The 26,836-nt window shown below is 45.5% G+C and overlaps 1 protein-coding gene across 1 annotated transcript in view; it reads right to left on the bottom strand.

Annotated features, from left to right (window-relative positions):
- Positions 1-26,836, bottom strand: part of LOC129711818 (protein Niban 2-like) — a 197,195-nt gene that overhangs the window by 104,706 nt on the left and 65,653 nt on the right. Inside the window, exon 2 of the mRNA XM_055659753.1 lies at positions 15,405-15,535. Within this exon, the coding sequence (XP_055515728.1) occupies positions 15,405-15,535 (131 nt within the window). The remainder of the gene's footprint in view (positions 1-15,404; positions 15,536-26,836) is intronic.

Raw genomic sequence — 26,836 nt, 5'->3', positions numbered from 1 at the left:
TATCCCTCTAAACCTTTGCTACCCATGTACCTGTCCAATGTCTTTTCATCACTTTTTAGAAAAGACCAGGACCAATCAGGATCAGCCACAAATGACATCAGGCAGGGTAGTGCCTGGTCGGCCCATTGTTAGCTAGGGAATGCGTGGGAACATTTCTCCGGAGATGCTGCCTGTCCCGTTGAGTTACTCCAGTATTTTGTGTCCAGGGCCAGCCTTAGAGGGTGCGGGGCCCAATTGGGAACAATTTTGGTGAGCCCCAGGTTCCCAGCCAAGGTCTGTCAGTCCAGTTATTTAGTATATATTATGAAATTGTACACTAAGGTGCTATGGATTATACACTGTCTGAATCTCTCCTGCTGCCGTTTGACTGTCAGTACCTACACTGGCTTCTAACCTTTACCGTAGCAGCCAATTACCATTAAACTGCATTATGTGATTGGACACAATATCCTTGGAGACAGCGGCTGATTGGACGGGAGGAGATCTATTTGTTGATAGGACGGGAATTTTAAGGCAAGCTGGTTGGTGATTGGACGCAACCCCCTTAGAGACAGTGATTGATTGGCTGCCAAATAATCAGTCACAAAAAAATTGACAAATAGGAAAACAAAAATCGCTGGTCGGTGCAAACTCAGTGGACCATCTGGCTGTATCTCCAAACTAAACAGTATAACATGCAGGTACATTCATTTAAAATAAAATGCAGTGATTATTTCACATGATTTCTCACTATATCTCACTGTGCTCATTATCTGACCAATATCTGTTTAACACGTTTGGTCTGCCGTGAGCATTTTTCTCTCCCAAAACAGTTCATATCTAGCAATACGATCAACAAACCAGACAGCAGTTGGACGCAGTCATGCGATTAGCAAGCGATTGATGAGATTTGATGGGGCACCCTGAGCTTTTTTGCACTATTATTAGGGTTAAGTTATTGAATTTAGTCGTATCTCATACGTTCTCATACAATCTATGAGTATTGTGTTTATACGCCTGTTATGCTGCTGCAAATAAGAATTTCATTGTTCTGTTGTGGGTACACATGACAATTATACATTCTTGACTCGACTCTTCACTCATGCATTTGTGCAATAGAAAACGGGTAACCATTGCATTCTGCGCCAAGTTAAAAAGAGTCAGCAGTTAGTCAGGAAGTGGCTATTCGCCTCCAAAGAGCAACCCTTTGTTAGGTGGCTTCACTAAACGGTGTGACTCAATATTTCTCCAGCAGTTTTTTTTTGTTCAAGATCTGCAGCATCTGCAGTCGCTTGCAATTTAATACTATGTTCTGCTGCGATCTAACTAATGGATGGCCCATGCTGAAGCACACGCAGCATTGAAATGCTAATACATCATTTAGCAAGAATATTGAACAATACAGTAACACGTAGCTCAGAGGACACTGGGGTTTAATTTTACAGATGCCCATTTTCACGAAGCAAGTTAACAGGCAATGTAAACATGATGGTGTGCCTGCCACCAAAGCAGCAGGCACCGTGGGAGGAAGGTGGGGGAGCGGGAGATGAATGTGGACGGACAGGGGGTGAAACAAAAAGATAAAGAGCTGGTTTCAGTCAAACAGCAGTACAAAACTTGAAAGAGCTGGTCACAGGGCTAAGAGGCTGAAGTGCTTCAGGCTGCTGTTGGACTGAAACCAGCTCTTTATCTTTTTGTTTCACAGAATCAGTTCAAGCCTGGTCTCTGCATTATAAGTGCAACATGAACAGTGATGGAAATGGGTTTTAGGAACTAGGGTTACGCTAAGGTCCGTGAGGCTGAGGTTGGGAAGGAAGGGGGGGGGGGGAGTAGACGCTATAAGCCCCCCGTGAGAAAGTTAATTTCTCCGAAATTGAAGTTAGTCATAAAGCTGGAGTAACTCAGCAGGACAGGCAGCGCAGCGACTCTGGAGCGAAGACCCTTCTTCAGACTGAACTCTCGTCGGTGAGAGTACTTGTGATTGTCTGAAGAAGGGTCTTGACCAGAAATGTAACCCTCTCCCCAGAACCCATGCCCGTCCCGCTCAGCCACCTTCAACTTCAGAGCCAGACAAAAAATACAGAGTGCTGGAGGAACTCAGCGGGCAAGGCGACACCCGCGGAGGGAATGGACCAGGAGCCTCCACGGGCCAGGACTCTCTCTCTCCCCCCCTCACCCCCCCACCAACAGAAAGGAACCGCAGATGAAGCCGTCACCGCAAAACGTCTAAGAAGGAACTGCAAATGCTGGAAAATCTAAGGTAGACAAAAATGCTGGAGAAACTCAGTGGGTGAGGCAGCATCTATGGAACGAAAGAAATAGCCAACGTTTCGGGCTAGGTCTGAAGAAAAGGTTCGGCCCGAAACGTTGCCTATTTCCTTCGCTCCACATGCTGATGGACAACTTGGGAGGAAGAACGACTCGATTTGTGAAAATAAACTCCATTTGTGATTAATATGGACAGATTTTCAAACAGCGGAAACAACTGTCAGTTCACCAAATGCGCCATACTGGAGCAAAATCTTTGCAGTGTGAAGTTTGTGGTTTCCAGTGCAGGCAAAGAGTATCCTTGAAATACCATATGACCAAGCACAAGGTAGAAGCTGAACTTGAATTTGCTTGTGACCAATGTGAGTAGCAGTTTGAGAAGGCTCACAATTTGAATGTTCATATGTCCATGGTACATCCCTTGACCCAGAACACAGATAAAAACTGAATTGAAATTGAATCAAGTCAGCTAAGTTTGGAAACATTAATTACACAGGAACCCAGTTAATAGTTATTCAACAGCTAAATGATGAGTCTAAAGAATCTTGCACCCTTTTTCAATGTCTGCAAGGCACAAATGATTAACATGAATAAATGCAATCAATTCAGGCTCACCTAAAATAGGTAGATCAAAGGAAAGGTTAGTGTGGAGAACATAGTTCTGAGCATTATAGCACACCAGTTCCAGAGACAAAGTCCAATGTCTGCAATGGGGTAGAGGTGAATCAGACAGAATCCTAGCAATTGGAAGGACGGTTCAGAACTCTGATAACAGAGGGGAAGAAGCTAGTTGGTGTTGTGGTGAGGTAGGATTCAACTTTGCTACAGTTACATCCTGGACATGCATTCAAGTCGCATCGTTGTTTTGAATGAGGGACAGTACCCATCCAGTAGAAATAAGGATTCAATGGAGGAAGTTCTGGATGGTTCAATAATCCTTTCACCTCGGAATGGAACAGTGACTGAAAATGGTGGGGGTGATAATGTTGCGAAGCATCAACCTGTCCCAGTGTTAGCAGACTTTCAGCCTTGTACATACAGTGGAGCCGCTTTGCAGTTGGTGGATGTGGATAACTGGGAATCCCCATTGAAGAAGGATATGTTCTTGTGCTCAGATCCTGAATATACAGAGTGCTCTTGGGAAAAAGTTCAAGTGCAAGATGCAATCCCACCATTAAATGTTAAAAAATCTGTTAACTGCAATGAAGCAACTTGTTCTATAAGAAATTATGTTGTGGATGGATTGGAGTCCAGTGATCTTGCTGAAAGGTGTTTATCAAGTGAAGATGACAGAGAAACAAAAGTTAAGAATGCTTCTTCAGATGAGTCTTTTCAACCATATTGGAAGAAGAAGAGTAAGTTGCCAGTTAAGAAGTACAATATTAAGGATGTGAAGAAACAATCTGGATAAAAACGTGGCCAGAAACCAAAGTCAAATTTGGAAAGGGAAGATTTCCCCACCGTGTATAAGGGTGTCAGTATAAGGGTTGCTGTGCTGTTTACAGAGTTGACGAACTTATGAAACACATAAAAGAGCAACATGAAGAGGTGCGTGAAAGACCTTGCCCTACCCAGGATGTAACAAGGTGTTTCTGATTGATCGCTACCAGCAGCGCCATGTAAAGCTGATCCATACAGAAAAAAGCACATCTTTACAGATCAGGAGGAAATGCAAAGCCTCTGGTCACAACTTCGGAAAGACAAACCACATTTGATCAACAATCTTGAAGCATTTTGAGCTCTATCATATGACCAAGGGTCTAGAGAGAGAGAGAGAAGCTGAACATTATGAAACAGATGGACCTCTTGAAAGAGATTATGCATAACCCTGGGTAGACAGGTCTGTTCGTGTGGCCCTGAATGCTCGCACCGCTGCCTACAACTCGGGCCTGGCATCAGGAAACATGGACGTCTACAATGCAGAGTCCTACCGACTGCGAAGGTGGTGAAGGACGCAAAGAGAATGTACAGAGACAAGATGGAGTTACAGATGGAGCAGCAGGACACCAGAAGCCTGTGGCAGGGGCTACGGATTGTAACCAACTACCGGAGCACCCCTCCCTCATCCGCAAGTGCCGGCACCTCCCTAGCTGATGACCTGAACTCCTTTTACGCTCGTTTCGAGAGGGGCAAAACCACTCCAGGTCTGCCGACTATCGACAATACCGCCAGCGGGCTGGCTACCGAAGCTGAAGGGAGGAATGTTCACACATTCTCGCTGTCCGAGCACGACGTGAGGAGGGCTCTGACACGGGTGAAACACGAGAAAAGCTGCAGGCCCCGATGGCATCTCGGGGCGAGTACTCGAGTCCTGTGCTACGCAGCTAGCTCCAGTGCTCACTACATTATTCAACCTCTCCCTGGACAAGTCCGTGGTCCCTGCCTGCTTCAAAAAATCCATCATTGTACCGGTACCAAAAAATGCCTCCCCAGCCTGTCTGAATGACTACCGTCCGGTGGCCCTTACCTCGGTAGTCATGAAATGCTTTGAGAGGCTGGTGAAGAATCACATCTGCGCCTTCCTCCCTCGGAACATGGACCCGTTGCAGTTCGCATACCGTCCGAACAGATCCACGGACGATGCGGTCTCCCAGGTCTTGCACACCGCTCTCTCCCATCTGGACAGCCAGAAGGGGGGCTACATGAGGATGCTGTTCATAGACTACAGTTCAGCCTTCAACACGATAGTCCCCACCAGACTGGCCGGGAAGCTAATGGAATTGGGGCTCAACACCTCCCTGTGTGCCTGGGTCCTGGACTTTCTCACCGCCAGGCCCCAGGTAGTCAAGATGGGAGGGAATACATCGAAGTCCCTCACCCTGAGCACAGGATCGCCCCAGGGCTGCGTCCTCAGCCCCCTATTGTACTCCCTGTACACACATGACTGTGTGGCTAGGTTCAGCTCCAACTCATTAATTAAGTTTGCTGATGACACTGTGGTGGTGGGCCTGATCTCAGACAACGACGAGAAGGCCTACCGGGAGGAGGTGGCTGGTCTAGCACTCTGGTGCCAGGATAACAGCCTCCTCTTGAACATCAAAAAAACAAAGGAGCTGATCATGGACTTTAGGAGGGCACATCATCCGAGGACGTACACTCCATTGAGGATAAATGGGGATCCTGTGGATAGGGTGAACTGTTTTAAATATCTGGGAGTCCACATCTCCGAGGATATGACATGCCTCAGCACTCGTGAGTAAGGCAAGGCAGCGCCTTTACCACCTTAGGCAATTGAGGAAATTCAGAGTGTCTCCGAGGATCCTCCAGTGCTTCTACGCAGCGGCAGTGGAAAGCATCTTGTCCGGGAACATTACCATCTGGTTTGGGAATTGCTCTGCCAAGGACAAGAAGGCTCTGCAGAGAGTAGTGCGTTCGGCCGAACGCACTATGGGAACTTTACTTGCCCCCCTGCAGGAACTATACATCAGGAGGTGCAACTCCAGAGCCAACAATATCATGAGAGACCTCTTCCACCCCTGCAACGGACTGTTCCAGCTGCTACGGTCAGGCAAATGCCTCCATTGCCATGCGGTGAGAACGGAGAGGTTGAGAAGGAGTTTCTTCCCAGAGGCCATTCGGACTGTAAACGCCTATCTCACCAGGGGCTAACTCTACTGAACGTTTTTCCTTCCATTATTTAATATGTAAAAGAATATGTGTGTTATGATTGTGTTTATAGTTTGTTTGGTTGTTTGTCTTTTGCACAAAAGTCCGCGAGCATTGCCACTTTCATTTCACTGCACATCTCGTATGTGTATGTGACAAATAAACTTTACTTGACTTGACCCTATCCAGGAAGACAATGACTCAAACCTGGTGTGATGCCATTGATGAGGATGGCAATGATGGCGTTTCAAATGAGAAGGATAATGGCCGTTTTGTTCCCAACCCTGACCAGATTGATGCCGATGGTGACAGCAGAGACACCTGCAAGGATGACTCTGACAACAACATCCCAGATATCTATGACATGTACCCCGAGAACAGCGCCATCAGCGAGACTGACCTGAGGAAGTTCCAAAGGGGATGATGCCGCTTCTACATGGTGATGTGAAAGCAGGCCACCCAACCCTACTGGGAGGAGAAGCTGTCCAAACCCAGGGATACGCAAGCATCTAACTCAAGGTGATGAACTCCACCACAGGATGATGGGAGGTGGGGGGGGGCACCTGTGCAACAATCTACGAATAAACTGGCAACACCCTCGGACAAGTGCGAACTCTATGGCACAACCCCAATATCGGCTGAACGGATTACACCGCCTACAGGTAGCACCTGATCCATCGACCCAAAACAAGTTTCATCAGGACAGTTGTCAATGAAGAGAGTGAGAACTGGTTACTATACCATTGGTTTGATGGACTTTGTGGTACTATTGAACTGGTAGCCATTTGGTTTGGTGGACTTTTGGGTACTATGATACATTATGGCTCTATCATTCTGTTAATCATTGCACTAATGCTTGGGACCATTGTGTGTACCTACCGAGGACTATGAATGTCATCATGTTTGATAAAAAGGAGGGAATGAAAGAGCTAATAGTCAAATCTAAAATGGAGTTGTTCTACTACAAAAGCATGAACTAGTAGAACAAAAGAATGGCTCGGTGCCAAGTCTGAATGACTTTGTAAATTATATGGAACACAATATGGAGGACAGGTTGTCTTTTCAATAAAGACATTAAGATAGCAGTCTGCATAATAAGATGTGCTTCTTTTCAAGGCCATAAAGAAGCTAAGATTGAAAAAATAGTTGACGCTCCAAAGACAAGTAATAACTTGTTATTGGATGAGCTTGATTTGGACCCAGCTTTTCTTATACAGGTGCACAACCTTTTATCCGGAGTTCCGGAAACCGAAAAGCTCCGAAAACCGGACATTTTTTCCAGGATGTCATCTGCACACCAAAGCTCGCGTTTGGCGCCAAACGTGACCCGAAACGACCCACGGTCAACCCAGGTCTGTACTACTGTAGCGGCTGCCTCCTCCCTCCGCAGATACACTTAAACATCTGTAAATCATTGCTTAAATGTTAGTCAGTTAGTTTGGAGGGCTTTTATGTGAAGGGGGAAACTTTAATTCTTCGTCCCCTACCTGGTCGGAGAGGCGGGGAGCGGGCTATGCCTTTCCGGGCGGAGCCGGTTGTAGCTCCGACCCCGGCAACTCTACCCCTGGCTGCGCGGCGCTCCAAATCCAGTGCCGCCCGCGGCCGGACATCTGCAGCCCCAGCTCCGCGATGTTGTGTGTCGGCAGCCACAGCGCTCCGGAGCTTACCGCACGGCGACCCGGTAAGGCATTGCCCGCTCCCCGCTAGTATCCCAGCGCTGCGACGCCGCCGACTCCCAACATCGCGGAGCTGGGGCTGCGGGCGTCGGGTCGCGGGCGGCGCTGGATTTGGAGTGCCGCGCAGCCAGGGGTAGAGTTGCCGGGGTCGGAGCTCCAACCGGCGCCGCCCGCGGCCGGATGCCCGCAGCCCACAGCTCCGCGATGTTGGGAGTCGGCGGGGAGGAGGCAGCCGCTCCAGACTTTTCAAGCCGCCCGCGCTACCTACCTAATCTACGCTAAAAATCTTCCATTCGGAAATCCGAAAAATTCCGAAATCCGCGAAGTGTCTGGTCCCAAGGCTTTCGGATAAAAGGTTGTGCACCTGTATTCTGAAAGGCTACAGAATCTTTCAGTCATGCCATATTCAGACTTGGTAGGAGTGTTTTACTGATAAGAAAATGTATAATTATGCTAGCTGTCCTTTGTTCTGTGAGAAGCCGAGAAGCACTGAGCAACGTTTGTGCTCACTGTAGATCTTTGCCACTCCCGTCTGACGAATCAATTAAAGATTGCCATGGTTTACTTTTAACAGTTTTTGTTGCTATCTGCTTTTTAAGAAACAAACTTTGACACTACCACCTTCAAGAATCAGTAGACTTATATGCCAAGGCCCTCAATACTCCCTAAGGCATTACCATAAATGATATATATCCTAGCCTCATTAGTACTCCAAATAATATACTCACATAGCCATTTCTCTGCCCAAGTCATGAACACATCCATGTCATCTTGCAGCTCAAATCTATCCACCCCACCATCATTAACTCCACCAATCTTTATGTAAACTGCAAACTTACTGATCACACTTCCTACATCCACATTATTCACAAATATTGCAAACAGGAAGGTCCCAACGCTGATCCATTGGAACACCACAGGCATCAAATCACAAAAACAATCCTCTGTTACCTATTATCAAACTAGTTTTGATCCAATTTTCCAACTTGCTCTGGATCCCATGGGCCCAAAGCCTTTTGGCCAGCCTCCTATGTGGGACCTTCTGAAAGGCTATCCATTTCCTCCACAGATGCTGCCTGGCCTGCTAAGCCCCTCCAACTCTGGGAAAATCAGGTTGATTCTGCACCCCAAGAAAGGGAGTTTGTAGATTGCCTCCGAGATGGATTCTTAGAGCAGCTTCTACTGGAGCCTACCAGAGAGAAGGCAATTCTGGATTTAGTGTTGTCTAGTGAACCAGATTTAACCAGGGAACCAGGGAACTCAAGATAAAGGAGGTAGCGACCATAATATAATAAGTTTTAATCTGCAATTTGCGAGGGAGAAGGTTAAATCAGAAGTGTCAGTGTTGCAGCTGCACAAAGGGGACTATGAAGGCATGAGACAGGAGCTGTCCAAGGTCGACTGGATCCTAGCACGAATGACAGTACGAAAACAATGGCAGGAATTTCTGGACATAATACAGAAGATGCAGAATCATATCATTCCAAAGAGGAAGAAAGATTCTAAAGGGATTAAGGGACAAGGGAAGTTAGGGATGGAATAAAACTAAAATAAAAGGTGTATAACATAGCAAAGAGTAGCCAGAGGATTGGGAAACCTTCAAAGGCCAACAGCAGGTAACAAAAAGGGCAATACGGTGTGAAAAGATGAAGTACAAGGGTAAGCTGGCCAACAAACATAAAGAAGGATAGTAAAAGCTTCTTTAGGTATGTTAAGAGAAAACGATTAGTAAAGACAAATGTGGGTCCCTTGAAGGCAGAAACAGGTGAAATTATTATGGGGAAGAAGAAACTGGCATAAGAGTAAAACAGGTATTTTGGTTCTGTCTTCACTAGGAAGACACAAACAATCTACCAGATGTACTAGAGGACAGAGGACCTAGGGAGACAGAGGAACAGAAAGAAATTTGCATTGGGCGAGAAATAGTATTGGGCAGACTGATGGGACTGAAGGATGATAACCCCCCTGGGCCTGATGGTCTACATCCCAGAGTACTCAAAGAGGTGGCTCTAGAAATCGTGGATGCATTGGTGATGATTTTCCAATATTCTATAGATTCAGGATCAGTTCCTGTGGATTAGCTAATGTTATCCTACTTTTCAAGAAAGGAGTGAGAGAAAACGGGGAATTATAGACCTGACCAGTGGTGGGGAAGATGCTTGAGACAATTATTAAAGAAATAATAACGGCACATTTGGATAGCAGTAAAAAGATTGGTCCAAATCAGCATGGATTTATGAAGGGGAAATCCTGCTTAACTAATCTTCTGGAATTTTTTGAGGATGTGACGAGTAAAATGGATGAAGGAGAGCCAGTGGATGTAGTGTATCTGGACTTTCAGAAAGCCTTTGATAAGGTCCCACACATGAGATTAAAGGGCAAAATTAGAGCACATGGTATTGGGGGTAGGGTATTAACATGGATAGAGAATTGGTTAGCAGACAGGAAACAAAGAATAGGAATAAACGAGTCCCTGTCAGAATGGCAGGCAATGGCGAGTGTAGTGCCGCAAGGCTCGGTGCTGGGGCCACAACTATTTACAATATATATTAATGATTTAGATGATGGGATTTTAAATAACGCCAGCAAATTTGCAGATGACACAAAGCTGGGTGGCAGTGTGAACTACGAAGAGGATGCTAGGAGGTTGCAGGGTGACTTGGACCGGTTGTGGGCAGATGCATGGCAGATGCAGTATAATGTAGATACATTTGAGATTATCCACTTTGGAGGCAAGAACAAGGAGGCAGATTAGAATTAAAATTAGATCCTTTATTTGACATTCAGACCTCACGGTCTGAACAAAATGTCGTTACCTGCAGCCATACATACAATAATAAACAACAGAACAGACAGTAAACACAAATTAACATTCACCACAGTGAGTCCACCAAGCACCTCCTCACTGTGATAGAGGCAAAAATCTTAGGGCTGCTGTCTGCGCTGAGGCAATACCCCACCGTGCGATGGTAAGTCAGTCCCACGGCTCACCGAGCTCCGTGAACGGGCCGTTCAAACTCCGCGGCCCGGGGGTGGTCGAAGCTGCCGCCCTCCAGTCCAGCGGACGAACCCTGGACTCAGGCCGCCGCCGCCAGAATGCCATCTCAGCCACCGGAGCACCGTTCCAGCCCCGAGCGGGGTCGCCCTCATGTGAGCGCCATTCCACCCTCGAGCCAGGCCGCCCTCACGGGAGCGTCTCAGCCCCGCGCCAGGCCACCCTCACGGGAGCGCCGTTACCCTCGAGCTGGGCAGCCCTCACGGGAGCGCCATTACCCTCGAGCCAGGCCGCCCTCACGGGAGCGTCTCAGCCCCTCACGGGAGCGCCGTTACCCTCGAGCCAGGCCGCCCTCACGGGAGCGTCTCAGCCCCTCACGGGAGCACCGTTACCCTCGAGCCAGGCCGCCCTCACGGGAGCGTCTCAGCCCCTCACGGGAGCACCGTTACCCTCGAGCCAGGCCGCCCTCACGGGGAGCACCGTTACCCTCGAGCCAGGCCGCCTTCACGGGAGCGGCGTTACCCTCGAGCCAGGCCGCCCTCACGGGAGCACCGTTACCCTCGAGCTGGGCCGCCCTCGATGGGAGCGTCGTTACCCTCGAGCCGGGCCGCCCTCACGGGAGCACCGTTACCCTCGAGCTGGGCCGCCCTCACGGGAGCGCCGTTACCCTCGAGCCGTGCCGCCCTGACGGGAGCGTCTCAGCCCCTCACGGGAGAGCCGTTCCAGCCCCGAGCCGGGCCGCCCTCACGGGAGCGAGCCCAGGGCGAGCCCTGACAGGCTCTGCCTCTGGAGCCTCAAGGTCAAGCTCGAGGCCAGCTCCGCCATTAGGCCTCAGCGCAGATGGAGGCAGAGGAGGGCGATACGACAAGAAAGTCGCATTCCCCCCGAAGGGAGAGACAGAAAGCCCTGTTTCAACCCCCCCCCCCCCCCCCCCCCCCCCCCCCCCCCCCCCCCCCCCTCCCCTCCTTGAGAGCTTCCTGGACTGTTTTTACACCAGTCACTGAAAGTAAACATGCAGGCACAGCAGGCAGTGAAGAAAGCTAATGGCATAGTCATAGAGTGATATAGTGTGAAAACAGGCCCGTCGGCCCAACTCACCCACACCGGCCAACAATGTCCCAGCTTGGTCCATAATCCTCCAAACCCGTCCTATCCATGTCATAACGAAGTTAGACTTCATAATGAGGATTTGAGTATAGAAGTAAAGAGGTCCTTCTGTAGTTGTACAGGGCCCTGGTGAGACCACATCTGGAGTATTGTGTGCAGTTTTGGTCTCCTAATATGAGGAAGGACATCCTTGCTATTGAGGCAGTGCAGGGTAGGATAACAAGGTTAATCCCCGGGACAGTCATATGATGAAAGATTGGAAAGACTGGGCTTGTACTCACTGGAATTGAAAAGGGGAGAGGGGATCTTAGGGAAACATATAAAATTATAAAAGGACTGGACAAGCTAGATGCAGGAAAATTGTTCCCAATGTTGGTGGAGTCCAGACAAGGGGCCACAGTCTAAGAAACGTGGAGGCCATTTAAAAATGAGATGAGAAAACCCTTTTTCACCCAGAGAGTTGTAAATTTGTGGAATTCTCTGCCACAGAAGGCAGTCCAATTCACTGTATGAATTTAAAAGAGAGTTAGATAGAGCTCTAGAGGCTAGCGGAATCAAGGGATATGGGGAGAAGGCAGGTTACTGATTGTGCATGATCAACCATGATCACAATGAATGGCGGTGCTGGCTCAAAGGGCCAAATGGTCTCCTCCTGCACCTGGTTTCTATGTTTCTATGTGATGCTCCTTCCCTTGTTGATCTTCATAATTACCGTATCAAACAATTCCCTGGCCTAAAAAATTTCACAGAACATAAAATGAGAGAGTAACATCATTTCCAGTGGACATGGATATCAAAATTTTCACTTCCTCGTGAAAGATGCTTTCCAAATAAAGGTCCTTTCGTCTCAGCAGAATCTTATATTTATTTAGCATTTTTAATATTCAAATACTTCACATGTGGTTAAAGTGCACATTGTCAGATTTTAATAAAGGCCATTTTTATACATTTTAGTTTCACCATGTAGAAATTACAACAGTGTTTATACATAGTCCCCACCATGTCAGGGCACCATAATGTTTGGAGCACAGCAATGTCATGTAAATTAAAGTAGTCATGCTTAGTATTTTGTTGCATATCCTTTGCATGGAATGACTGCCTGAAGTCTGCGATTCATTGACACCACCAGGTGCTGGGTGTCTTCTCTGTTGGTGCTCTGCCAGGCCTGTATTGCAACCATCTTTAGCTTGTTTTGGGGGCTAGTCCCCTTCAGATTTCTCTTCAGCATATAACAGGCATGCTCAATTGGCTTCAGATCAGGTAATTGACTTGGCCACTCAAGAATTGACAATTTTTTAGCTTTTAAATACTCCTGTGTTGCTTTAGCAGTCTGTTAGGAATCATTGTCTTGCTGCAGAATTAGTTTTGAGGCATCTGTTTGAACTTGAGCAGTTAGGATGTGTCTATACACTTCAGAATTCATTATGCTACTACCATCAATGAAGAAAAGTGAGCCAGTACCTTCAGCAGCTATACATGCTCAGGCCATAACACCCCCACCACCGTGTTTCATAGATGAGGTGGTATGCTTTGGATCTTGGGCAGTTCCTTCTCTCCTCCATACGTTGCTCTTGCCATCACTATGATATAAGCTAATCTTTGTCTCATCTGTCCACAAGACTTTTTCCTGAACTGTGGTTGCTCTTATAAGTACTTCTTGGCAAACTGTAACCTGGCCTTTCTATTTTTGCGGCTAACCAGTGGCTTGCATCCTGCAGTGTAGCCTCTGTATATCTGTTCATGAAGTCTTCTGCGGACAGTGGTCATTGACAAATCCACACCTGAAGAGTGTTTCTGATCTGTCGGACAGGTGTTTGGGGAATTTTCTTTATTATAGAGAGAATTCTTGTCATCAGCTGTGGAGATCTTCCTTGGCCTGCCAGTCCCTTTGCGATTAGTAAGCTCATCAGTGCTCTCTTTCTTCTTAATGATGTTAATATGCAAACTAGAGGGGTTCAGGCACAGTCAACTCAGAAAGTTTGGAGTGTAGTAGCTCTGGCACAATGGTGTTGAATGCAGAGATAAAGTCAACAAACAAAAGCCTTGCACAGGTCCCCTGGTGGTCTAGGTGCTGGAGGATGAAGTGCAGGCCAGGATTGACTGCATCATCCACAGATCTATTGGCCCGATATGCAAACTAGAGGGAAGAGCAGGAGGATTGTGATATTTTTCAGCTTGACCAGCACAAGCCTTTCAAGGGTTTCTTTTCAAGATGGAACCGGCGGGCCTTGAGAGCTTCCTGGTGGGAGATGGAGGTGTAAAGGGACTGGACACCCATGGTAACAATAAGGCAAAGATGAGGGCGGTCACGGTGGTGCAGCGGTAGAGTTGCTGCCTTTGTGTGATTTGAGTATAGGAGCAGGGAGGTTCTACTGCAGTTGTACAGGGTCTTGGTGAGACCACACCTGGAATATTGCGTACAGTTTTGGCCTCCTAATCTGAGGAAAGACATTCTTGCAATAGAGGGAGTACAGAGAAGGTTCACCAGACTGATTCCTAGGATGTCAGGACTTTCATATGAAGAAAGACTGGATAGACTTGGCTTGTACTCGTTAGAATTTAGAAGATTGAGGGGGGATCTTATAGAAACTTACAAAATTCTTAAGGGGTTGGACAGGCTAGATGTGGGAAGATTGTTCCCGATGTTGGGGAAGTCCAGAACAAGGGGTCACAGTTTAAGGATAAGGGGGAAATCTTTTAGGACCGAGATGAGAAAAAAAATTTCACACAGAGAGTGGTAAATCTGTGGAATTCTCTGCCACAGAAGGTAGTTGAGACCAGTTCATTGGCTATATTTAAGAGGGAGTTAAATGTGGCCCTTGTGGCTAAAGGGATCAGGGGGTATGGAGAGAAGGCAGGTACAGGATACTGAGTTGGATGATCAGCCATGATCATATTGAATGGCTGTGCAGGCTCGAAGGGCCGAATGGCCTACTCCTGCACCTATTTTCTATGTTCCAAACAGTTGATTTTGGAAAGCCTAAGGGTTGGCTGATGTCTTAAACAGTTGCCTAAGGTTTGGCGGATGTATCTAACTGTTGATAAACTGCAATAAAAGTTTCCAAAGTTGATGGAAAGACTGGAGGAAAGACTAGGTGATGAGAGCTCTATTATACATGCCTTAAAGAGGCATTTAAAACATACTTTAGCAATTACAAACACCTGTGAAGCCATGTGTCCCACACATTATGGTGTCCTGAAATGGGGGGGACTATGTATGAACACAGCTGTAATTTCTACATGGTGAAACCAAAATGTATAAAAGTACCCTTTAATAAAATCTGACAATGTGCACTTGAACCACGTGTTTTTTTTCTATTACAAATCTCAAATTGTGGAGTACAGAGGCAAATAAATAAATGATGGGTCTTTGTCCCAAACATTATGGAGGGCACTGTCGGTTATATCAGCAGGGAATCCAACAAAGATTATATGCAGTGAGTGAAGATTGAAGTGTTAGCTTGGACAATTATACTGAAGTTTGCCTTGGAGATGGCTATTTCCAAAAAGAGTGTTGATCCAATGCAGCTTTGAAATCTGAAATTAGTTATATGGAAGGCAGTTATCAAACAAAAAAACAGCTGATTTCAAAGTTGCAGTTACCTAAAATTAGTAAGTATGCCTCTTCCAGACAAAACATGTTGTTTTTTAGTCCTTATTGCACAGGCAATTTGTAGCCTGTTGTCTCTCTTTTTCTGCACCAATGACTACATTTCCTCGTTCTTTTTATAATTTGATACTTCAGGGAAATGTATAACTGTCGGGTCACTTACCTTTCTTTGAAGAAGCTGAGGCTGCGGTCCACCATTATCTTCAACCTCATATCGAATCTTATTGAAGAGAGCCAATGGGTACTGCTCTTCATAGAACTGAAAAAACTCATCCAAAATCTTCCCAGTCCTTTCTGTAAAATAGAACCAGACACATAGTTAATATGGTCAAGTATTAATTACAATTAGTTATTTGAATATCCTGGAGAATGGTACAAGTGAATCACCCTTTAGTTTCATTTTCTATAGGGCTGAATGCCTGAAATTTTTAGAAATGTTATAATTTAAAGTTTTGCTAAAATATGAGTACATTCTCAGTTGACCAGAAATCCAGTCCTTTCAAGTAACCACCAATTCTCAATGTCACACTGTCAATTTTGTGTCGAAAAGTCTCAATATTTTTACCGTTTATTGAAAATAATTGGTCATTGAGATGAGAAAAGGTTATAAAACGACTGTGAAAGGAAGAATTACTTCAAGAATGTAAAATGGGTAATAATACTTCATTTTTAAATATATTGCTGAGGCTTGGTTAACAATCCAGAGCAAAGCAATCCGATTGAATGTTGCCAGGTGCAACATTCTCAACATTTATGGGGAGAAGGCAGGAGATTGGGGATAGGAGGGAGAGATAGATCAGCCATGATTGAGTGGTGGAATAGACTTGATGGGCCAAATTGCCTAATTCTGCACCTGTCACTTCCACTTCCCAGTCCATCACCAGCTTTGACCTCCCCACCATCGAAGGGATCTATTGAAGTTGCTGCCCCAAAAAGGCAGCCAACATCATCAAAGACCCACACCGTCCTGGCCAAAACTCATTTCACCATTGTTATCGGGAAGAAGGCACAGGAGCCTGAAAACTGTAACGTCCAGTTCAGGAACAGCTTCTTCCCTAACAGCTCTGAACTGCAAACGACTATTATTATTATTGCACTATATTTAGCAATGTTACAAAATTTTGAGATTTAAAAAATCAAGTCTGCAATTTATCCCATCAGATAAAGCATAACAATAAGTTTAATTTGACACCAAATTCACTTTCATATCTCAAGTATTAAAAAAGTTATGACCATTTTCATACTCGGAAATTAGCATCTTGTTCCCTATTGATTTTCAATGGACATTACAAAAAAGCTGTGATCTTGGATAGTCAAAGCCCATTTCTTAAGGAAAGATTAACATTTTTAAATAGCCTAAGTGTCCAAAGATTATTCACAAATAATTCACAATATAACATGATTTTTATATCTAATTTACATTAATTTATAGGCCAAATGGAAGGAATTTAGTGTTCAATTGCTGTAAATAAATGCCCATTTAAATCGGCTTTCTAGTGGGTTCATGTGGAACGCGCTGGTTTAGAACGTTGACATAGCGCTGGATTAGTGCCCTCAAATGCCGAGAAAAATACTGCGGGATATAAAAAGCCCAAAATGAGCTACTCGCTATAGATAACTTGATATTCAGGGTTATATCTATGCCCCATTTAATGTAAAAATAAGGTACATACCTTTAATTGTTTGCTTTATAAAACCCTGGGGCTGCGAGAGGTTGCGAAATGAGACAGTAATTTTAAAACTATTAGAACTATATTATCGAGGCCTATAAAACTAATAATACCTTTTGCGACTGGGTCTTGCAGCGATTTTTCGTTAATGATTTACTAGGCTGAACATGTGCGATTAGTACAGCCTAGTAAAAATCGCGTTTTAAACCCGCCCCCTCCAAACAACGCCAAAATCGCCGACATGGCTGAGGGCAGATTCCCAATGACGATTCAGGTAGGTTTTGTAACATACCTACTATATTTGTTATTAATTGAGTATGTGTGCGTGTGTATACACACACTGAATTTTTTTCTTCTCCCGTTATGTACTATGTTTACATATTCTGTTGTGCTACAGCAAGCAAGAATTTAATTGTCCTATTTGGGACATATGACAATAAAACACTCTTGACTTGAATTGACTTGACTCTTATGAACTTATGATCTATGACCAAAACATTTAACATCTGATCATTAAATTAGAAATTGTTTTTGGTGCTTTTCGGACCAAGCTATGAGGTAATAGCTGGAAAATGGTATTAAACTAAAATGATCAGTCATGCTCATATCGACCCGAAACAACACCTATCCCTTTTCTCCAGAGATCCTGTCTGACCCGCCTTTATTCCAATGTTTTGAGTCTATCTATGATCATATTACAAGGTAGAGTAGGCATTCTGCTTTTCTCTATTGTTTTACTGGGATTAGATGACTTTTTTTGTCTGGGGTGGAACAAGTCTATTTGCCTGATGGTAACCAATCAATGTGTCAAGAATGCTTTATTGTCATTAGTACTGAAAACGAACAATGACATTCGTACGTGCAGCAGCAGAACAGGATGTTTCAGATTCAGATTCAGATTCAATTTTAATTGTCATTGTCAGTGTACAGTACAGAGACAACGAAATGCATTAGTTTATCTATCTAGTAAACAAAGTACTCGATAGATAATAACATAAATAAATAAAACATTCAGAAAATAAAAAATGCAATATAGTACAAAAACAAAACAAAGCATAGAGTCCCAAGTGCAACACAGCCAGATTGTAATTCGGAGCTTAGTTGGAGTTCACAGTGTTCAATAGCCCGATGGTTGTTGGTAAGAAGCTGCTCCTGAACCTGGATGTTACAGTTTTCAGACTCCTTTTCCTTCTTCCTGGTATCATGAGTGACATTAGAGCATGGTCAGGGTGCTGTGCGCCTTTCAGATGATGCTGCCTGCCTTTTTGAGACAGTGCCTTTTATAGATCCGTTTGATGATGGGCAGAGCAGTACCCGTATTGGACTGGACAGCGTTCACCACTTTTTGTAATCTTATTTGTTCCTGGGCGTACAAGTTCATGGCTGAACCAGGCTGTGATGCAGCCAGTCGTCTCGTTCCACAGGAACTGCAGGATTATTATTATTTTTTCTTAATTTGTTGCCACGTAATATTTATATCTGGTGTATCCACTTTTAAAATTACTGTTGATGTAACATTATATAGAAGCTCAATAACTATCTCCTTGTTACTGCTTATTTTCAAAGTTACAAGGCTAAAACAAACTTGATATTTGCCAGATGGGGGCTTTACAGACTGTCCTGTCACTGTCCCACAGATGATCGGATATCAGACTAAAGCAAAATAGGAAATTGGATTACTACTTGAGAGAAATAAAATTGCAAGGATCAGAGAAAAAAAGCGAGTGGAATCAATTAGATATATATTCCAAAAGGTCATCACTTGCTCAGTGAGTTGACATTTGTACCCAAAACATACAACATAACAGATATGATGATTCTCTTGCATTGAAATGGTTAGTTGAAGAGTGGTGAGATTATGAGCTAGCACTCTTGGCTTTCTTCTCCTAGCCACCAAGGAAAGTCAAGCATTAATTAACTCGAAGAGTTCTTGATTAAACACTTATTACCGCTCAAGCATGACCTTAAATATTGTACGGCAAAGGATTGGCACATATGTTCATGGGTGCTGACTGACCTATTGAGTACTTACATTTCCTATTTTTATTTCAGATTTCCTGTTTCCACATTGTATCTCTAAACTAAATAAAATAAACTTAAATTGGGAAGAACGGAAGCAGCAGATGAGGTTGGAGTCCAATAAAGCTGCATCATACCGTCCTGGCGCCTCTGCAAATTTACTGGCTAAACCGTCTTAATGACTATTCCCATGGGAATGTCCAGCAACCACAGAGACATTATTAACCCTGCACTCAGGAGGCCACATACCATTCTGGGATCTCACTCACACAAATGTTCTGTCTGTCTCCCCCACATGTTAGTCCCTATCAGTTCTAGACTCCTTAATGACTCCATACTTCTCTGCTGTGCATCAGAGACATTGTGACATCGTCCGTCAGATATTATCTTGTAAAGTATAAGATTAAGCATTTTCTCTGCCACAGAAGCAGTCAAAGCCAGGTTATTAAATATAATCAGGGAGGCATTAGATATTGTGTATGAAGGAACTGCAGACGCTGGTTTAACCCAAAGATAGACACAAAATGCTGCAGTAACTCAGCTGGACAGGCAGCATCTCTGGAGAGAAGTGGGTGACGCTTCGTGTCGAGACCGTTTTTCAGACTGAGGGAGGAAAGAGATAGATACATAAGGAATTGTGAAGGTGTGAAAACAGGGCAAAGGGAATGGAGATTAAGTAAAATGTAGAATAGATCCTAGCTGGGAAAAGGTAACAACAAAGCCAACAGAGATAAAATATAGTCTGAGACAGTAAGACTGGTTGGAGAACTGAGAAGAGGGAGGGATAGAGAGTGGGTGAAAGCAAGGGTAACTTGAAGTTAGAGAAGTCAATGTTCATACCGCTGGGGTGTGAGCTGCACAAATGATATTAGAGGTGCTGTTCCACCAATTTGCGCTGGGTCTCACTGACAATGGAGGAGGCCCAGGACAGAAAGGTCAGTGTGGGAATGGGAGGGGGAGTTACAGGGTCCAGCAACCGGGCGATCAGGTAGATTCAGGCAGACTAAGCGGGTGTTCAGCGAAACGATCGCCGAGCCTGCTCTTGGTTTCGCCGATATACAGGAGTCCACACCTGGAACAGCGGATACAGTAGATGAGGTTGGAGGTGTTGCATCTCCTGCGTTTGCAGGGGAAAGTACTTGGGGTGTGGGTGGCTTGGGTTCGAAGGGCCGAGTTGACCAGGGAGTTGCGGAGGGACCAATCTCTGCGGAAAGCGGTGGAGATGGGAAGATGTGGCTAGTGGTGGGATCTCGTTTGAGGTGACGAAAATGTCTGGGGATTATGTGCTGTATGCGACGGGTGATGGGGTGCAAGGTGAGGACTAGGGGGACTGTCCCTGTTACAACCGGGAGAGGGGGCGCAAAAGCAAAGCTGTGGGATATCGAGAAGACCTTAATGAGGGCCTCGTCTATGATGGAAGAGGGGAACCCCCATTCCCTAAAGAATGAGGACATCTCTGATGTCCAGTTATGGAAAAAATGAGAGATGTCCTCATTCTTAGGTATTACTTATTGTTCTTAGAGCGACTGCTGCAATTCTTCTTCTGTTTCACAGGCTAAAAGAGATATCCAATACATTAACATTTAATAGGGGTTCAACACTAATTCTGACTATGAGTTAAACAAATTATAGTAGAATACATTGCAAGCTGAATTTAATTACTCTAACTCAGAAATCGAGCAGGCAAGTTATTTCCGTAATGTGTCTGATTGCAGTTTCTGACAAAACAAATATAGCAATATTAATCTTATCCTTCACTCCTCAGATGAACACAGGGCACCACTGTTTTCTTCTACAAAGTACAAATTATTCAATTTTTTATTTAAATAGTACAGTGGTTTCTTAGAGGATGACTCATCTGTAAAAATGTTACCATGTGCGCTACTATGATAGTCTTTCAAACCACAATGACACACATATGATGTTAAGTTTTCCAGCATTTTGAGGAATGGATTGCAAAATGTCTGCTCCATTTTACGATCAGAGAAGCTCACTAAAAATATTAATTACTCAATTATTGATGATCAAAGAAATTGTGTTCACCTCATCTTACTTTTCAATTCTATTTTCATCATCAGAACTTAACATAAAACTGTACAGCATGTTGTTGCCGAACATTATGCCTAGTTAACTGATCTTATCTGCCTATACATGATTCATATCCCTCTGTTCCCTGTATTTTCATGTGCCTATTTAAAAGCCTCTTAAATGCCACTATTGTATCAGCCTCCACCACCACCGCTGACAATGCGTTCCAGGCTCCTTCACTCCCTGTATATAAAACTTGCGCTGCACATCATATCATCATATCTATCTATGATATCATATCTATCATATCATATCAAGGTGCTTGAGGAGTATAAAGAATGTAAAAAGAATCTTAAGAAAGAAATTAGAAAAGCTAAAAGAAGATATAAGGTTGCTTTGTCAAGTAAGGTGAAAGTAAATCCAAAGGGTTTCTACAGCTATATTAATAGCAAATGGATAACGAGGGATAACGAGAGATTTTTATAATTTGGGTTGGGATGAGTTCAGAAATCCACTCCTCTCTAGATTTGGTCAATTATTTCCCCAGGTTTTGAATAAAATTGTTCACAAAACATAAAAAAAAATTAAAATAAAACTGCTGCATGAGTCACAGTGCCATCTCACAGATATACAATCACAATGGATCTCATTTACATATGATGTCACAATGGGTCAGTGGAGGGACATCTCTCCCCCTCCCTTCCACCCCAGTGCCTTTCTCCCCCTTCTCTCTCCCTTCTCTCTCGCCCTCCCCTTTCTCTCTCTCCCCATACTCTCTCTCTCCCCCTCCTCCTTTCCCCTCCCCCTCTCCCCATCCCTCTCCCCTTCCCCCACCCCTCTCTACCCCCCTTCCCTGTCAACCCCTTCACCCCCCCGCTCTCATCTCTCTCCCCTCGCCCATCCTCATCCCCCTCTCTCTCCTTTGCCCCCTCCCCATTCTCTCCCCCCCCCACTCTTTCCCATCTCCCTCTTCCCTCCCTCCCCAACCCCCCGCCCCTCACCCGCATATCATCTCCTCCCCTCCAACCCCCTCTCCCTCTGTCTTTTGCCCTTCTGTCTCTGCCCCTCTCTCTCTGTTTCTCCCACTTCTCTCTCTGCCCTCACTCTCTACCCCCCCCCCCCTCTCTAGACGCGCCTGCGAGTTGGGGGCTATGCGTCAGTGGATAGGGCGGTTATGGGGTAAAAGGAGCAAATTAATAATATTAATATAATATTAATATAATATCAAGTTAGCATGTGTGCGGGGTGGTAGTTATTGTGTGTGATGCCAAATGCTGCCCCCCCCCCCCACCCCCGTTGCAACCGCATGTTGGGGGAACAGACCAAACGGGTCTGCACTTGGTCTATTATCTATTCAGTCTGTGTGTGTGTTTGTGTGTGTGTGTGCGTGTGTGTGTGTGCGTGTGAGATTTTGCATGTGAAACGTATTTCCTCGAAAACCAGACGCAAAAACGCAGAGATTTTTACTTATTTCGGGAGGGATTTAAAATGATTTCAGAAATCCACTCCTCTCTAGATTTCGTCAATTATTACCCTAGATTTTGAATAAAATTGTTCACAAAACATCAAAAAATTATAAAATCAAACTGCTGCATGAGCCACCTCACAGATGTCCAATCACAATGGATCTCATTTACATAAATGACATCACAATGGGACAGGTGTGGGAGATTGGAACCTTCACGTGGCCCCAGTAAAATCAAACTGCTGCATGAGTCACAGTGCCATCTCGCATATGTACAATCACAATGGGTCTTATTTACATATGATATCACAATGGGACAGGGGTGGGAGATCTCTCCCCCCCTTCCACCCCCGTGTCTTTCCCTCACTCCCCCTTCTCTCTCTCCTCTCCCTCTCCACCTCTCCCCTCTTCCCCTCCCCCACCCTCTCCTCCTCTTCCCCTCTCCTCTCCCCTCCCCCCCCCCCCCTCTTTACCCCCCTCACTCACCCTTCCCCCCTCTACCACCCCCTTCCCCTACCCCTGTCTCCCGCTCTCTCCTCCCCTCCCATCCTCATCCCCTTCTCTCTCCCTTCCCCCCTCCTCCCCCTCTCTCCCCCATCTCCCCCTCCCCACTCTCTTCCCATCTTCCTCTCGCCTCCTCCCCCACACGGCGGCTGTTATCGTTGCGCGGGGCACCGCGTTGGGAAGGTGGCCCTGGTGGCCATTACTCTGGGAGAGGCCGTCTCTGGAGACCTGGGATTCCTCCGTTGATCGCAGGGACACGGGGAATCGTGACGCCTTTTTCTCGCTGGTGATCCCGATCGCACCTGGCCATCACGGGGGGCGACCTCCTCTCCGACTCCACCGCCCGATCGTTTGTCACGCGCAAGCTATGATCGGCCAGTCCTCCGCTGTTTGTCACTGTCCTCAAATCGCTCCGGGCAGAGCTCTGGTCCACGATGGTCGCAGCCTAGCTCGTGCCCGGCGCTTGATGGGGAGGTTTGTGCTCCACGACTTGGGAAGGTCCTGTCTCTTCCCCCTCCCTCTCTACCCCCTCCCCAGGGTAGAGAAAGAGAGAGGGGGGGGTGAGAGGAGAGGGGGGGGGGGGGGTGGTGCGAGGGTGGTGGAGGGAGGGAGGGAGGAAGAGGGGGTGGGAGAGGGAGGGTAGGAGTGTGGGATGGAGATGGGGGGGGTTAGAGTGGGGGTGGTTAGAGAGAGGGGGGGGGGTAGAGAGGGAGGGAGGAGAGGGGGGGAGGAGAGGGGGGAAGGAAGGAGAGAGGGGGGGAGAGGGCCCTTCCTCTCTCTTCCCCCTCCCTCACTAGCTCCCCCCCCTCCTCTCTGCCCCTCTCTGGGGAATCCCCCACTTCCCCCCTCCTTCTTCACCCCTTGCTCTCTCCCCCTTACCCTCTCTCCACCCCCCCACTGCCCTCCCTCCACCTCATCCCTCTCCCCTCCACATACCTCCCCCTCCCTTCCCCACTCTCCACCTACTCTCCCCCAGTCCCACCACCCTCCACCCCACCTCTCCTCTCTCTCTCCCCCATCCCCACTACTTTCTCTCCCCTCCCTCCCTCTCCCCCCCTCACACACCCTCGTCCCCCCCCCCCCCCCCCCCCCCAACACTTTCGTGTTTCCTTGCATCCCATCTTAAATAGAGACACATGAGCCATCCTCCAGTCATTCAGCACCTCACCCGTGATGATTCGTATATTTAAACCAGGGTTCCTGCAATCTAATTTCGAGCTTCCCACTGTGCTAGGATATATCTGAGAGATTTAATAACATTCATATTGGTTTCTGAGGCACCCTATTCACTCTCTAGCTACCCTCTTTCCCTTAATGTACATAAATTATCTTTGGATTCTCCTTAATCGGATCTGCCAGAGCCATCTCCTGTTGTTAAGGTTCCAGGATTTTGACCCAGTGATGGTGAAGTAACAGCAACATATTTCCAAGTCAGGAGGGTCTGTGACCTGGAGTGCAACTCCCAAGCAATGGTGTTTCAATGCTTTTGCTGCCCTTCACCTTCTCGCTGATAGAAGTTGTGGGCTTGGAATGTGTTAATCTCGGCTCCTTGCCAAAGCGCACTGAAAAAACCCAAAAGTTAGGTATCGTTACGCAGGGAGGTTTAGAAACTTCTAGATTTAACTGTGCCAGCTGGAATTTGTCTTAAGACACTGTAGAATTCCTTACAATTCAAAGCTTAAGTAGATAGAGATATAGGAACAACCTGATGAAACTAAAACAAGATGCCAATGAAATACATCAAATCAAGAGATATAGGGAAACACCCAGTAATGCAAATAGATTCATGATTTGCTGTTAACAAAAGATTGCTTAATAAATGGCTTGCAGAACTGAGAGCAATCAAGCCAAAACACCTTTGAAGTCCAAAATACTCAAAATACACCTGACATCCAGATTGTATTACTATTTGATCCTTACCGAGGAACCCAAAAACTGTCAAAGAAAACTTAACTGGGTGATTACACAGAGTCAAAATGATCTTTCACCTCCCACAATACTCAATCTATCACGATGCACTACTGGACAGGCACAGATTCCTTCAACCTTCAAAGAACATACATTTTAACAGCAACAAGCCCTTCACCCTACAATGTCTGTGCCAAACATAATCGCATCTCCATATTCACATCATTTATGCAATACAAAAAACCAAATGCTGGAAATAGTCAGGTGGTTAGAGTTAACATTGCAAATTGATAACATTTCTCCAATTTCCTTGTGTGTAAATGACTATCAACCTGAATAATTATCTCTGATTTTCTTTTTGTAGATGCTACCCAACCTGCTGAAAAATATATCCCGCAACAATTGTTTTTATTTCTAGCATAATGAATATTTCAATTATTGCTGTATTTTAAGTACATTAATATGATAAAGCAATACAACAGGTTTTTCCAGTTAGACTTTAGTTGAGGCATAACATCCCTCAATTGCTTTGTTTATTTAAAAGCACGACTTGATCCAAAATTTTAAAGGAGAACAGTCCGTGACAAAACTCGAACCAATTATCACATTTTTGGTCCAGTTATCAAGTCTCGGGTCAGAAATGTGCAGAAAAATCTGCACTGACATTGGGCAGCGCGGCAGAGCAGCTGGTAGGCATCACAGATGGTTAATATTGCACTGGTAGTTGGAAATAAAATAGCCCAGAAAGGGGATGAGACTGACAGCAGTCCGAGACAGTTGATGTCACGCCGGCAGCTAGAAACAGGGTTGATTTTGCGTCGTAGCTAGTAGAACTGCTACCTCACTGCTCCTGTTACCTGCTTTGAACCGAACCAGTGCTGCCTGTGCTCAGTTTGCCCATATGGGTTTTCGCTGGGTACAGTCATACAGTACAGAAATAATACTCTCATGATTTTGCACATTTCTCACCCTCCTACGCTCCAGGGCAAAATGTTCCAATCTATCCAGCTACTTATAACTTAAGCCCTCGAGTCCTGGTAAACACCCTGGTGAATCTTATCTGCACCCTTTTCAACTTTATCACATCCATCCTCTATATGTGTAACCAGAACTGCACAAAAAAGTCAAAATGTGATCTCACCAATGTCTTGTACAGTGGCAACATGACATCCTAAATCGTGTACTCAATGCCCTGACTGAAGGCGGCATGTCTTCTAATGCATTTCGTTGTCTCTGTACTGTACACTGACAATGACAATTAAAATTGAATCTGAATCTGAATCTGAATCTTCATCACCCTATATATCTGCATTTTCATGTTCTGGAGACTGTATCTGTATCCTTAGAACTCTCTTCGATAGCCCTATCATTTTCTGGATAACTCCTCTTGGTATCATTTACCAAAGTGCAACACTTTGCACTTGTCCAAATTACATTGTATCTGCCGTTTCTTAGCCTACTTCCCAGCACATCTAGATCCTGTTAGTAATCTGAAATAGCTGTATGTTCAACCAACAATTTTGGAGTCATGGGGCAGAGAACAGTACAATGAAGAAAAAATCCTTCAGCGCACAATATGTATGCCAACTACGATAAACTAATCTCAACTGCCTGCAAATGATCCATATCCATCCCCTGCACCTATCTAAAAGCCTCTTAACTGCCACTATTGTATCTGGCCCCACTGCCACCCCTGGCAGATCATTCCAAGTACTGAATACTCTTACACCACAGGTTTCCTTTAAACTTTGCCCCTCTCACCTTAAAGCTATGCCCTCTAATCTTTGACATTTCCACCCTGGGTTCTGACATTACCCCATCTATGCCTCTCATAAATTTATATACTTCTATCAGGTCTCTGCTCGATTCCAACGTTCCAGAGAAAACAATCCAAGTTCGTCCAACGTTATTTTATAACTAATATTGTCTAAACAAGACAACATCCTCTAATCAACTGAACTCGATATTCCAAATACAGCCGAAAACCCACCAGCCAGAATT

This window comes from Leucoraja erinacea, chromosome 31, assembly GCF_028641065.1.
Source record: "Leucoraja erinacea ecotype New England chromosome 31, Leri_hhj_1, whole genome shotgun sequence".
In the NCBI taxonomy this organism is placed as follows: Eukaryota; Metazoa; Chordata; class Chondrichthyes; order Rajiformes; family Rajidae; genus Leucoraja; species Leucoraja erinaceus.
Note: the sequence above shows the minus strand (reverse complement) of the source record. Positions and strands in the feature narration are given on the sequence as shown.